Here is a 15,980-nt window from a genome sequence, read left to right on the forward strand (position 1 = left end):
GTATATGTTGGTGATGGAATACTATTGTGCTAAAAGGAATAATAAAGTGGAGGAATTCCATGGAGACTGGAACAACCTCCAGGAAGTGATGCAGAGCGAAAGGAGCAGAACCAGGAAAACATTGTACACAGAGACTGATACATTGTGGTACAATCGAAAGTGATGGACTTCTCCATTAGTGGCAATGCAATGTCCCTGAACAATCTGCAGGGATCTAAAAAACACTATCCACAAGCAGAGGATAAACTGTGGGAGTAAAAACACCGACGAAAAGCAACTGTTTGACTACAGGTGTGGAGGGCATATGACTGAGGAGAGACTCTAAATGAACACTCTAATGCAAATACCAACAACATGGCAATGGGTTCAAGTCAAGAACACATGTGATACCCAGTGGAATCATGTGTCGGCTATGGGAGGGGTGGGGGAGAGGGGGGAGGAGAAGAAAATGATTTTTGTTTCCAATGAATAATGTTTGGAAATGACCAAATAAAATAATGTTTTAAAAAAAAAAAACTATTCTGTGTTCCCCTAATTTGTTTGTGGTACCCTTCCTTTATTTCTAAATAATGTCTCCAGTTTGACTTTGATCTAGCTATATGGCATAAAATGTTGGTCTCTGTCTACTTACTGGTTTTCCTGGCAGTTTTTGTTATTGTTCTTCTAAAAGTTTGGATTTGTCAAACATTAAGTTAATATGGTCATGTATGTGTTGAGTACCTAATATTGATGCAATACTCTATTTCTTAGCTAGTACCAAATTGTTTTGATGATAACTGCTTAATACAGTTTGAGATCCAGTACAGCTAAACCAACTTCCTTCATATTTTTTTATTAATTTTCTTGATATTTTTGGCCTTTTGTTCTTCCAGATGAATTTTATTATCATTTTTTCTCCGTTAAAAGATGAAATAATCTTTGAGTACTTTGATTGGTATAATACTGAACAGGTAAAATAATTTCAGTAAATGTCATTTTTATTATATTGGTTCAGTCTACCCATGTATTTTTTCCAATTGTTTAGACCTTACTTTATTTGTATGAAATGTATTTTGTAGTTGTGTTCTTATAGTTCCTGGGTTTGTTTTGGCAGGTAAACTCCCATGTATTTCATGTTGTCTGCAGTTTTTGTCTAAATTGTCTTGACTTTTTCAATTTCCTCTTCTGAACCCTCATCAATATCATGCCCTTATAAATTGTGGGTATTTGCAAAGGTTCTGTTCTTGGTTCTTTCCTTTTCTCTTACTACATTTTCCTCTCAGGGTCCTTATCATCTCCCATGAGTTTAATTCTTTTTGTAGTGGCAAAGAACTAGGAACTGAAGGGATGTCCATCAGTTGGGGAATGGCCAAACAAGTTTTGGTATTTCATTGTAATGGAATACTATTGCACCATAAGAAATGATGAACAAAAAAATTTGGAAAGACATATGAAGTGATGCAAAGTGGAGTGAATAGAACCAGAAGAAGATTGTAACAACAATGAAGGATGATGATTAACTGTGAATAACTTAACTTTATCAGAAATATAAGGATCCAGGACAACTCCAAGGGATCCATGACAAAAAAGGCTATCAGCTACTATAGAAGGAACTGATGGAGTTTGAATGCAGATTGAAGCATGCCATTCTTCACTTTATTTCCTTCATGAATTCTCTAGTTTAAACAATATGTATCTTCTTTCATAACATGATGAACATGAAAATATGTAGTGAATGATAATCTATATCATCTTATGTCTTGGGGAAGAGGAAAGGTTGGATGGGAAGGAGGAAACATGGATTGCAAAATATCAGAGAACAATTATTGACAATTGTATCTCCACATAAAATAAAAAAAACTTTAAAAAAAGGCCCCAACCTATTAATTTTTAACCATCCTAGTACCCTACTGCTAACAATGATTTCTAAGTCTCATTCTCTTTTCATAAGCAAGTTTTCTCTGATTGTCTGTAGGCATAAATGTAAGAGAGAAGGTCCCGTGTACTTCACTGATTATATCTATACTAGTACTCTGCAGCTTTGACTGGAGAGGTTATAAAATAACTCCCTGGATACCCTAGAAGTTTGTTCCTATCAAAGTAACTAGTTTATAAATGATCCTATGATTGTCTCAAGCAGAATCCTAAAATTTGAGCTTTCTAATGGCTCTATCAATATTTGCTTCAGTAATATTCCCAATCTTAGCTGTACCTGTGGATTATTACATATATACAAAATTAGAAATTCTGGCATTCCCCTTCTTATCTATCATTTCACCTCTAACAAGTTTGCTATTATTTTTGAGACCTCTAATCTCTTTACACCTCAATACTTTAGACCACTACCCATGCTCTCTCCTTCTTCTCTAACCTCAAAACAATGGTTTGCCATTTCAACTCTGCACTGTTCTTGAATCCCTTGCTCCCCTCATCCTATTGCCACTTTTCTTATGTCAAACCTAAGCCCTGAATTACTTCCACCATCTGCATACGCCACCTAGGAATCACTACCCACTGAATGCTACTGGAGGAAAACTCACAATCATGCTTACTGAGTATATTACATTTAATGGGTGAGTTCATCCCATTCCCATTCAGTTATGATTACTAATTGTTTCCCTCTATCTTATTTTCCGTTTCTTCTCTTTCTCTCTTCTTTTAGCCTTTCCCTGTTCACAGTTGTTTTATTTTCAGCAACTGCCTTCTCCAGTTAACCATCCTTTTTGTCCATTCCCACCCCCTCCCATATTCTCCCTACCCTTTTACTTCCTAATAGGGTAAGCTGAATGTGGGATTTATTCCCACTTTGGGCTAGTTCTGATGAGAGCTAAGGTTCAAGCACAGTCAACATCCTCCATTCTCTCCTCCACTTTAATTGCTTCTTATGGACTTTTTTGGTAAAAGGTACTTTTTCTCCTTCTATCTCTTTTCTTTTCCCTATTCCTCTTTTTTGGGGGGTTAGTATCAATTCATCTTATTTAGCTTCCTTCCTTCCTTCTCTTTCTCTGAAGTTCTTAAGTATCTTAGGCACTTTAGGTATCTTGCATAATTTAAGTATCTTCTCTTTCTCAAGTATCATAGATATCTAATTATTTCAATTATCACCTTCCCAAATATGAATGCACACAATTAACCTTTATCAAAACCCACACTTTCACTTTTATCTTTTCTTGGTTCTCTTGAGTGTTTAATTTGTCAAATTTTCTTTTCAGTTCCCTTTCTTTTGATCAGGAAAGTCTAAAGGTTCTCTCTTTCACTGAACATAATTTTTCCCTTTGGAGGATTATTCTTAGTTTTGCTGGTTAATTCTAGATTGTATCCCTAGGTCCTTTGCCTTTTGGAATATCAAATTCCATTCCTTTAATGCAGAAGTTGCTAGCTCTTATGTAATCCTACCTGTGGCTCAATGATGTTTGAATTGTTTCTTTCTGGTTGCTTTTAACTTGGCCTGGGAGTTCTGGAATTTGGTTATAATATTCCTGGGGTATTTTATTTTAGCATCTCTCTTAGGAGGTGATTGGTCAATTCTCTAAATTACTATCTTTCCATCTTGTTTGTGGATACCAGGGCAGTTTTCCCTGATTTCTTGAAATATAGTGTCCAAGCTCTTATTTTGACTGTGGCTTTTAGGTATTACTATGATTCTTAGATTATCTTTCCTGCATTCTTTCCCCCCCAAAACTTTGACTAGGGTCTCTGTTTCCTTGGGGCCCCAATCTCTGGTATGCTAATGTTTCTCCCCTGGTAATGAGACCTAAGACTGCAACCCAAATCTGCCCATGGGTAGTGCAACAGAATCCTACACCCAGTGCAAGGAAAGGGTCCCAATAACCTCTTCCTGACCAACTGTCCAACCCTGTGAGCCAAGAGCTTCAGAAGTGGCTACTGCTGATTCAGCTGGATTTAAGGTCTATGCCAGCTTGACAAAATGAAGTCTTTCCTGGTGCAGCCTGAGTTGGACTGTACTCCACTTTCCTTCTGGTGTGACAAACCTTTCTTGCTGATTTCCATATTTTCTTATGGTAGGAAATTGTTCATCCCATTCTTTTGTGGGTTCAGCTATGCTAGAATTCATGTTGAGGCATTATTTTAAATTTGTTTGGAGGGGAATTTTGGAGAGATCAGATGGGTCCCAGCATGCTGTGGCCATGCTTAAAATTTTTTTTAATTCATTCATATTGTATGAAAATGCATTTATATTTCAGATAATAATTTTAATTAATTAATTTTTATTTTTCTGCTAAACAGGACTGGTCCTAATGGTATAAATGGTATAGTAGACAGTTTGCTTCTAAACTGCCAACTTTCTCTTTCTGTGCCTCCAAATCCCTTTTCTCCCCACTGGTACACTCCTGTCCTTCCCTAAAGTTGCTTTATGTTGTTATATTCTTTTTTCTCTTTTCATACCTATGTTCTGAAAGGGATTTAAAAATCATATTCATATTGAACATATAAATAGCCAATAAATTTATTCAGAAAGATGTTTGCATTTCACAGATATAAATGTTAATTGTGGAATTGTTATCAGTTATGTTAAGAGAGGTTGTTTTGGGGTATGCCATTCTTTTATCTTGAAATCATATCATTTAGGAAGAAACTTATTTACATGAGAATGCTGTGTGACAATTGTAAGTGGACATGCATATTAAACTACTATATTTATTTTTGTTAGATGCTAATGCCAAGCTGATAACTACCTAAGTACCTTATTATAGTGATATGGTTGATTGGTTGCTTATATTAAATATTTTCAATATGACTCAATATTGTTTGTTGAAATTGTACTGTTTTCTATATTAAATGCACTTATTTCTATTTTTAAGTACTTTGTTGCCTAAAAAAGTAAACAAAACTTACTGTCAAGAGTTGTTTTTCCACCTCATCATGAACTAAATCAATCCCCATCCTTTTCTCTCTATGAAATAAACATTCTTGGGCTACCTATAAATATAAAAGGAACCATTAGAGACCAATATTAGCTAATCCAATATAATTATGATATTTTTATGTAGTATTTAGTCTTGATTAATCTCTAATAAATTTTATAATGAACCTGTGAACCTTTACTGGAAAGATATTGCCAATAGAAGTAGACTTGAACCTTAGCAACTTAGCTATGACTTACCATGACTGTAAGATGATTGATGACTGAGAGTCAAGGAGGAAAACTCCAGTTAAAAGTACCCACCTTTACCTTGATAGTATGTAAAGGTGAGCTGAGATGTCAGCTCTTCCTTTTTATGTTCTTTCTGTCTCTCTTGGACTTGCAGTAAGGTGAAGGAGAGGTGATTTCTTCTGCCCCTATTGAAAATGGCAACTGAAAGGAAAAGCTCACAGTGATTTGCCTGTGTTTATTCACTAACTTTTGAGTTACTGGCTGCTTTCTGCCTTCTGTTTCTTTTTTCTGAGGACACATCAGAGACTCATTCTGAGTTCAAAACATGTTTTAATGGAAGATCATTCTATAGTGAAAGGAATAAAATTATGCAATGGAGGCAGGATTGCTGAAACTTCTTTAGTGGAAGAGGCCTAAGGTGAATGGGGAATATACATTTAGTAGTCTCCTTAAAATGCTTTCACTTTCTGGAAAGTAATAGAGTACTTGTGTGTTTTATGTTTCTGCATTTGTTTATAGGTTCCTGTGGCTTCTTTGAATCTTATACATTTTCTGTAGTAGGTGAGAAACTCACTCATCAAGGATTCCCATGATCAATCCTCCTTAGATTTAATAATTTGAAATATCTTGTGATAAAGCAATTCTATAAAAATTTAGCTTAACAGTAGAATTGACAGTAAATGACTCTTGGCCCAAATTATCTGTCTTTGCCCTTCCTACATTTTAAATGAGTCCTTTCATTTTCAGATTCTGTCAGCTTTCCCTTGGACTTCCAGAAAGGGAGGAGGGATGGGACTTTATATCATACAATCCCTCTCCCAAGTAGAAATGGTGGACACAAGCACATAGCAGCAAGAACATGATGTTGGACTTCAAGTCTATGGTAATCCAGACCATCAAAAAATAATCCTAAGAAATGGAATTTTCCCCTCCTAGGAAACCATTTGAGTTTGAGAAGCCAAGGTTTCCTGATTTGGTGCAAGCATCACAATAAGAGATATTTTCTGCTACTAAGTCACTTCTCAGTGGACTGCCAGCAGGATCATTCTGAACCAGAACAGTATGAAAAGCCACATATGGATGACTGGAAGATCCACAGTTTATGAGTTGCTTTTATAGTAGAGATCTGAAATAAGTGTGAAATATCTGTTTAACAGTTCTCTTAAGTTCTCTCATGTACAAAGAGTATAGTAGGTATGATGAGTTTTTGCTTTATGTCTGAAAAATTAATTATTAGCACTTTGTGTTTTAGGCTTTTTTTTTGATGAAGGAAATAAATAGCAGTGCTATACCCAATAGCTTTAGTGTATACTGAATCTTCTAGAAGAGGCCCTGTTAAATCCTTCTTAATATACCATTTATATGAACTGTACTTATTTTAGAGATAGATCTTGCCTATAGTTCTACTCCTTGATAGAGTGGTGAAAGAAGCCTGATACCACTTCTTTTACATTAGGTTGCCCTTAGGATGAATCTGACTCCTGAGCTCAGAGATGGAATAGTTGTAAGAAAGGCATATTATAGATTACACAAAGAAAAGAAAGTTTAAGGATTTTTTTTTTTGGGGGGGGGTAGAGAGGTAGTCCTCCAAAGTGCAAACAAATCATCTCTTTCACTACCAATGAACAATGAATGAAGGGCAATCCACTGGGTTGAGTGAAATTGTCTTCCACACTTTGTAACTTCAGGTCAAGCACAAAAGAATCCCTAACAAAACCCCCAAATTAGAAATTTGGGTGAATCCAGATATATTTGAAAACTGATATATAGTCAATGAATGTTTTCTAGTATTTGTAAAATACTAGTTGCTAAATATATATTCTGAATAAATATCTTATTGCTGTTACATACATCTAGTTAAAGTATTTCAAATAAAAGATGCCTGCTAGAGTAAGTTATACTACAGGATATAATATTTACCTGAAGAGGTGCTTCTGTTTCAATTAAAGCTCTCTCCAACCTTTTCTTAATATCTGTAAAAGCATTTGTCTCTCCAATCATCTCATCCAACTCATGAATGAGTTCTGATTTCCAAAATCCTATGTCACTGACTCTTTCTCCTATGTTTTTGGTGGTATCTGATTGGGTATTTCTTGTTTGTTGATCTTTGTCATGAATCATCCGAGATGTATCCACCCTTAGTCTTTCTGCATTATGTCTGGAACTTTCAGACTCTTTGAAATTTGTTAGCCTGGATCTGTACCAATCATCTGGTGTATACCTTGTGAAAAGTGCTGTTCTATTAGAAACAAAGGGCAGCATCCTGTTCTCAGATAGTCCCTCAGATCCTCTGGATAATGGAGCTAAGGTAGGTGAGTAGGAAGCTACTTTATAATATGTGCTTGGTCTCCATGGAAGGCTCAAGCTATGAGTCAAAGAGTAGTGGGGAAATCGGTTCTTATAACTTGATGCCATGGTACTGATGGCTGGTAGAAAATTGGTAGGTGTTGGATCAGGGTGGGCATAAGTTGCTGTTAAGGTAGATCCTAAAAGCTCCATGATGGAAAAACTGTTACTCAAGTCTCTCCTGTACAAACCAAAACAGAAAGAAGGTCACTTAGGTGACAATAATATCTGATTAGACACAAATATGTTTTATCTTTATGTAGTATGGCAATTCCTATTATTATTATCATCATAGGGCTTATATAAAGCTAAACATGGGTTAGAAGAACATTTTTTTTCTGTTAAAGTTAAGTTAAAAACTGCAGGTTCTTCGTTTCCATAGAGTTTATTAATAATCACTTAAAATAGAGAGCAGATAAATCGAGATTAAAGTCTAATCTAATCTAACTCTGACTACATGTTTCTCCACATGGCTGTCTCTCTTAGCCATGGTCCTCCATCACCATCATCCAAGGGATTAGAGAGAGCCGGTACTCCCTCACACTCCTTTTTTATCCTCTCTCTTGACCCAGACCCATAACCTTTAGGTCTGGGTCATGTTCCTAGGTCTCTTCACCTGTGACCTCTGTTTGGAGTGTTCACTTGACAGATGCAAGCATGCAGAAAGGATGGATAGGATGAGAAGGAAATTCACGACCCTGGGAGGAAGGGGTTCCCTTTACACACTTCCTGACAGCTAGATAATTCCTGTACTTTTATCATTGGCCACCAGGTCCAAAAAGTAAATATATCAAATTTGGAAATATTATTTACTTTCCAGCATCATTATTTTTAAAAAATTGAGTTAAACATATATTTTCATTTTCTTTAGAGCATAGGTAAATAATTTATTTATAGATTAATACTATTTGGGACTTGTTTCTTAAATACATTTTTCAGTCTTACAACATGTTAAGAAAAATTCCATCTGTTTATTGAAACATGAAGATTATAAAATAGATCTGAACCATTATTATAATAATATTCTTGAAATGTGGCTAAACCAAGTCATGTTAAATATATGAAACAAAAATACTGTACCACTTTTACTTATGTCCTATTCTACTTCCTTGAGTCATTGGCTTCAAATACTTTTTTCCAATTTAATTAAACTGCCCACTATGTGTAAGGCACTATGAGATAAAAAAATAAAAATCTGCAATAGTACTTGGCCTCAAGAAATCATGGAACAGCCTCTATTTAGACAAGTTTTGAATTGTAGCAAAGGCTAGAGTCTCTCTAAACTTTATTTCATAAATTTAAGATTAAATCATTGCCTTTTGACCCAAATATCACAGAATTTAATATCTGGGAAAGAATAAGGAGCCATCTATTTCATTCTATTTGAAGAAGAAACTCATCTCCAAGGAGTGATCAGCTAATCTTCATTTAAAGACCTCTACGAAGGAAGCCCAATTCACTTTTGGATGTTACAAAGTTTGTTGTTATAAAATTTGTTACCAAGTTTCACCTTACCTACAGAAAAAAAATCTGTCTCTCTGTAACTTTTACCCATTTTTCCAAAGTCTGACTTCTGAGATCAAACAGAAATGTAGAGGCTTGATTCCTCTTTCACAAGAGTCCTTCACACACCTGCAAACTATAATCATATCACATCCCCCCCCCCCAAGCTGTCCTTTCTTCTAAATATTCTCATTTCTTTCAGTTGATCCTTATATGTCATGATCTTTTTTTTTTTTTAACCATTTTAGTTACGTACTCTCCAGTTTATTGACATCTTTCCCAAAATGAAGCACTCAGAATTGAATATAGTACTCCAAATGAGGTCTGATCTGAGTAGAGAACAGTAGCTCCAAATCATGATGCCTGCTCTGGTGACCCTTCATCCCTCCTTCTTCATATTCTTCCTCTGAAATGCCCCACACAGTTAGCTTTCACCTAATCTTGCCCAGAATCAGTCTTTCGTCTCACTTTCTAGGCCACCACTCTAAAACCATCTCGCTGTCTCTGTCTCTGTCTCTGTCTCTCTGTCTCTCTGTCTCTCTGTCTCTCTGTCTCTCTGTCTCTCTGTCTCTGTCTCTGTCTTTCTGTCTGTCTCTCTCTCACGCGCACACACACACACACACACACACACACACATTTCTAGTTCCCCTTCATGTCCTTATTAAAATTAAACTCCTCTAAGGCAAGCATTATCTTGCTTGCTTGTATATGTGCCAGGTTCATAGTAATCAATCCCTCCCCCCCCCCTCCCCCTCATATCACCTTCTTAGTTCTGGATACTATGTCACTGTTAAGGCAATCAAAAATAATAATTAACTTTTTTTGGCTTCTATATAGCATAGTTGAATCATATATGGTTCTTGGTCCAATGAAAAACCTTTAATCTCTTCCAAACTACCATCTACTCATACCTTTCCATCTTGGGCTTGAAAACATCTTTAATCCAAGTATAGCACTTTAAATTTAGCCTTATTAAGTTCACTCTAATTAAATTCAGTTTAATATTGATATTTCTGGCTCTTGACTAGTCACAATGTATTCATCCCAGATTTGTGTCATAGATAAATGACTACACATTTGTCAACATGGAAATATAGAGATCCCCAGTTTATTTAGTTTGAGTATAGAAACCCCAGGTTTTGACCTTGTCACAGGAGAGTTTCCCCCTGAGGGAAGGTCCCTCTTCACCAGACAGTGAACTTCCTGTTAGTCTGGGTGGGAACAGCTAATCCCATCCAATATTGAACATCCCTTTTGTCCCAATGGTTTCTTCCCTCTAGGCTATGGTCCATGACCAAGGTGACCCAGCCCTAGGCTGAGTCTTTCCCTGTTGTGTCCATTGTGGGGCCCCAGCCCCTCACTATTATTCCTGTCTGGAACTTCTCATTTTCCTTTCTCACCATTGTAAGGTCAATCAACTCTCCCTCTAATCCTAAAGCCCCCAGGTCACCTAGAGTGGTATATACATTCCCCAAGTTCTTTTGTTCCTCGGAGTCCATCCTGAGTCGGTGGCACTCCCAGGGGCTGGTGACCAGGGCGTCTTGACTCCGGTGCAGTCTTGGAAATCAGCTCTGTTGTCATAGTAGCAGCGCTAACCCCTTTTTCCTTGATTAAAGAGTGATTTTGACTATTTAATAGTTCTGTGTTTTTTCTAGTTGACACATTGAAACCTGATATAATCAATGTCCAAATTAATTCTAAATCTAGGAGAAAAAACCCAGTCATCATCCAAGAGGAACTGGGAGTCAAATTGGGTCAAGTTGAATATAAAGTAGACTAAATGGTTCATTTAAGTCTTTTCTAACTCTCACACTCTGTGAGGTTCAAAGGTGAAAATGATAGGACCAAAAAAGATAGAACTTGTTTCTGTTGAGCAGCCTAGGGTAAAGGCTAAGACAAATGCTATCTCAACAGCTTGTAGTTGATGAATCCTAACAGAACTCTCCAAAAGTGAAACAGACTGCCTCAAAAAGGCTTCCTTAGAAGCCTTCAAGCAGAGGATGAATGATGGTGGCTGAGATCCCTTCCAAATCTTAAAAATCTCTGATTCTGTGATTCAGCAAAGAGAAAGACCATCATAGATGAGAAGAAAGGGATGGCATAAGATGGCAAAGACAAATGTAACTCAGTCAAAGAGTTAGTATATATATATTTTCAAAACAACTATGGTTTAATCATAGTGTAGTAGTTTGATTGCCTCAAATTTTTGGAATATAATCTTAAAGAGTACAAAATCACAGAGTTGGTAGATTCCCTTACAGCTGAGTTTCAAATCAAAATGAAATTAAAAAAAAAAAAACCCTTCCAAACTGAAAACAATTCTTAAAAGGGAACTGGGTAAAAATATAGAATGCTCAGTACAATCTTGGCAATTCAAAAACTCAAAAGTGGATTTTACTTTTTCCTTACATTTTGCTTCCCTTTGTAAAACATTTAATAACCCAGCTATACTGGTTTACTTGATGTTCCACAAAGCACTACATTTCCCAACTCTGTGTATTTGTACTTTTGATGCCTCATATCTAGAATGCCCCCATCCTCACCTTTGAATTCATACTTGAAGAGGACCAAAATGATATCATTGGTGATGTCTTTTGACTTGAGGATAATTGTATTTAAATAAAGCAGCATTAAATAAAGTTGTCAGCCTCACTCTCTTCCAGAGCCATTAAAGTACAGTGGCAAGACAAAAGTCAAGGCAATAGGTGATGGCTTCGGATGAAGCAAATGACCTTGACTTCTTGACATCTAAACAGGCTCTAAGCACTCTATAGCACCTGCTTCCACTGCCTTCATGGCCATTGATACAAATTGTTCTCATCTGCCTCTTCCACAGGGGAAGTCTTCATATGTCTAGGTAGAAATCTCAGCTAATTCACCAATGAGTTTGAGGCCTGTTGTTTGCCTCAATATGGTTTATCCTGCCATGATTGTTTACTGGAGTATGCCTGCAGTTCATGCCTACAGTTACATGCTTTTTGGAGCTGTGGCAGATGGAAACCAAAGGAAAAAAGCAACTCTGAAATTATTTGGCAAGCTCTCATGCCAGAGGTACTAGTATTCCTTGAATGTCCTATAGGCATTTCAAACTCAATCTTTAAAAAAAACAAAAGAACTTATTTGTTTTTTGAACTTATTTATTTCTTCCAAAGTTGTCACCATTCTACCTCTCAGGTTTATATATATATATATATATATATTTTTTTTTTACTTTTAATATATACAAAGCTAATCAGTTGTCAAATCTTACAGTTTCTGCTTTCACAGCACCCCTCAAAACTGTCTCCTCACTACTCACACCAACCAGTGTTGCAGGGGAAAGTGCTTTGGCTCAAATCACACCTTTGTGACCCAAGAAAGTCACTTTATCCTTCCCATTCTTTAGTTTCCTCATCTGTAAAAAAAGCCTCTGAGGTTCCTTCCAGCCCTAGATCTAGGATCCACTGCCTGGATTTCTAACTGATCTCTCTCTCCACTCCCATCCATCTTCCACACAGAATCTAATGTAATTTTCCTTAAGTGTAGTTATAGCTTAAGAGCAGTGATCATAACTCTCCTATTCAATAAAGTCTAACAATTTATTACTTGTAAGGATAAAAGTATAATCTTCCTTTATAAGAATAAACCCTCAATGACCCTTAAAGATATAAACCTTTAAAGTAAAAACCCTTTATGATCTGGCCCCAACCTAACCTATCTTTCCAGCATCTATAAATTAATGTCCTTTCTGAAATCTATGGTTTAGTCTAATTAGTCTTCTTGCTGCATCTACACCATAAATCTATTTTCTACCACTCTATCTTTGCATTGATCATAGTTCATCCCTGTAAATGCTTTCCCTCACTTTTACATCACAGAATCTCTTATTTCCTTTAAGACTCAGCTCAAGAATTATGTTCTTCTATATGAAGACATCTGATACCTGTCCTCTTCCCCAAGTACTATCACCCCTCTCTAAATGGTCTTGTATTTATTTTGTATATACTTATATAACTAGAGCCTCACCAATTCATGAATGTTTATTTGTTTAGAGTCATAGAACTGAGACTGGAAGCCCAACCCTTTTTGTCCCTGAAACAGAGAGGAAGAGCTGGAGATTTATAGCAGGAAGTAATGACATTAGAGAAAAAAAGGCAAGAACCTTTGGACCATATGGTCACCTGAAGAAAATGAGATTTCAACTACAAAGACTGGTCAAGAAAAGGGAGAAAGCTGACACTTAACTCTATTCCAAAATATTTCCTTAACAATTTTGATTGTGAGGGCTACTAAAAGTGAAATAATGAGAGAGATGGGATCATTGTTGTCTCAATGGAGGATGAGAAAAGAGTGTAGTTGAGTTCCTGATGTTATTTTTGCAGGATAGCAGTGTAGTCATCCTGATTTTCCTATAGTCATAATGGTGAAGTTACTATTTTCCTGACTCTAATTTTGCTCTGGCATTCTTGCCAAGTTGATATATATATCTATATACACACACACTATACTACATTTCTTTAATATCTATTCTTTGCATTCCTACTGTGAATTTTAAAACTACTCCACCCTAATCTTTAGAAGATCTGATTTAGCTATTTCCTGATCAATAACAATGGAGATACTTGGAATAACAGAATCAGGTCTTGGAAACTCCACATTCTCCACCCTACTTAGTTAAATAAGATTTTGAAAGGTCTGCAGCAACTCAAGATTTAATTATATGAGGAGATGGCCTTCAACAGACATGTGCAAAAAAAGGACAGACCTCTGGGCTGTCCTAAGTCAAGCCAAGTCCTCATTGGTACAAATGAGTCACAGAAAAGTGATGTAAAAATGTCCATATAAGGCAGATCAGTTTCTGCCTCTTTCTCTTTCCCTGGAGAGACTACTCTGGCTGGCAGCGTGCTAAGCATTCCGATATCTTGGAGTATTTGGTGGCGAGTTTTGCCCTGGAGCTGATTTCAGATTCCGGTATCTTAGCTAAGACTCTTTGGAGGTCAGGCTGATTCTTTCCTCCTTCACACTCAAAACCTTACTTTCTAGATCTCCTATCTTCCTTCCCAGTACTACCCCCTTCCTTCCTCCTTCTTCTTAAAATCTTCTCTACTATATCAATTAAATCACCATAAAATTTGGCAGCTGACTTGGGTATTTTATTATTTGGGATTACCCTTGGCGACCACTTAAATTTAGATTTTTTTTTTCAGTCTCAACCATGATTTCACCCTTTACACTACTGCCTTATGTTCTCGAAGATCTTGGTTTTTCTATGATATCATTTACCATGTGCATATTTAGGAGAAAAAAATAAAAGAAGGAAACTCTCTTGCTAATGTGGGAGTATGTATAGGTTATGCCCATGTCCACATAGCTTTGTCTATATTGGATTCAAAGATAAATATGAATAGATATTTCTAGAATATAATCTACCCTTTCCCAAGGAAGACTATTTCCTAACTAGAGAGGGAACAGAAGCTTGGGGCTTCAAGGCTGGGTCATTCTTCATTCCTCAGAAAATACTAGATTAGAATTCTATTTGTCTGCCCTACTAAATATCAGTAATCTAGGGGAAATTATTTTTAGTTTGAAGTCACTTTTCTAGTCATTGTCCTTTAATGGAGAAGTACCCTAAGCTATAACTAAAATATTTATTCCTTTCCCATCACAAATAATGAATAGTTAAAAAACACATTGATCTATTAGAATATTCCAGACATGATATGAAATGAAAGAGGGAGGGGAGAACCTGATCCTCAGCCAAGGGGAAATTCCCTGAAGTCTTTAGTTTGGCAAGCTGGAAATTAGGTACATGAAAATCCGCTTCATCTTTGCTTCTTCCCAAAATATTTTTTTTCTTTCCAGGGATTTAGAAATGCATGTGTCATCCCTAAGGCTAAAATCTACAAGAGACTTTTTCTTTTCCTAAGTTCTCACCAACTCCACCTCTCATGCCACCATGGCTTGATGAATATGTAGTTTTACTCTTCAGCCACATGCTACCTTACCCTCAAGTCACTGCTTCACACACACACACACACACACACACACACACACACACACACACACACACACACACACACAACCCCTTATCTTTCCTGATTAAAAATTATATGTTTGTGGACAACAGAAAGTTTCATTTTTGTCTCTGTAAATCCAGAGACTAGTACAAGTGTATGACACACTATAAAAAAATTCTTAATAAGGGTTTGTTGATGGAATTATTGGAGTTATATAAGGCTAGTGTCTTCATTATTCCAATAAAAGAATAGGAACTAGACTTATGATTAAGACTTCTGGGTCATATAACCAAAAAGTTGGAGGACTAGACATTTTCCCAAACCTCATGACCTCTCAAACGTCTCTAATTCCAAACAGGAATTATCCACAAGATATAAAACTACTTTAAGAATTTAAATAATATTTCTACCTAGATATATATTTTATAAAGTTTATTAGAAAGGTTAGACAATCGGTCCTATAAGTAACTTGACCATGTGGTCCCTAGCCTGCAAGTCTCTTCCTCCTTTCTCCTTACCCTCCTGGCTCCATTCCCACATTTCTTCTCTGTTCCCTTCTCCCCAAGAAGCCCAAAACCTAGACTTTTATTGACATGCAGCATGTACAGGTACGCAAGCCTGGCGCAACTATGTTATATCAGGAATATTTGATGGACAGGTCAAGTTACTCAGGAGGGGAAAGGAATGAAATTCCTTGACACACTACTTCATTTGTCTCTATAGGCTAGAACATTAAGAACCTTAATTAGGTAACAATGAAATGAACTAACAGTAGAGAAAAACTAATCCTTAATCCCCAACACTTTCTACCCTCCTTTTTTTCTAATATCAGAAACAAAAAGTAGAACATGCTAAGACTGGGAAAGCAGTTTGATAGTACTTTCTGGTGTAACAGAGCTTAGCCAGAGAACTGACAAATACAGGGAACCTGGAAGGATACATGAATATAACTATGTCTACTCCATTAAGTCTGAAAGTGTCATCCAGCTGAGGTCAGTTCTGTCCCTCTAGAAATGACTTAAAGGGAACCATGCTAGTGG

The 15,980-nt window shown here is 36.5% G+C and overlaps 1 protein-coding gene across 2 annotated transcripts in view; it reads right to left on the bottom strand.

Annotated features, from left to right (window-relative positions):
• TEKT3 (tektin 3) overlaps positions 1-15,980 on the bottom strand; it is a 110,473-nt gene that overhangs the window by 81,241 nt on the left and 13,252 nt on the right. For both annotated transcript variants that reach the window (XM_007483401.3, XM_001367970.3), the window contains exons 3-4: positions 7,016-7,622; positions 4,837-4,920 (exon numbers count right to left, since the gene is read on the bottom strand). In XM_007483401.3, coding sequence (XP_007483463.1) covers positions 4,837-4,920; positions 7,016-7,594 — 663 coding nt within the window. In that variant the 5' untranslated portion in view covers positions 7,595-7,622. The remainder of the gene's footprint in view (positions 1-4,836; positions 4,921-7,015; positions 7,623-15,980) is intronic.

The sequence above is a fragment of the Monodelphis domestica genome, chromosome 2, assembly GCF_027887165.1.
Source record: "Monodelphis domestica isolate mMonDom1 chromosome 2, mMonDom1.pri, whole genome shotgun sequence".
Lineage (NCBI taxonomy): Eukaryota > Metazoa > Chordata > Mammalia > Didelphimorphia > Didelphidae > Monodelphis > Monodelphis domestica.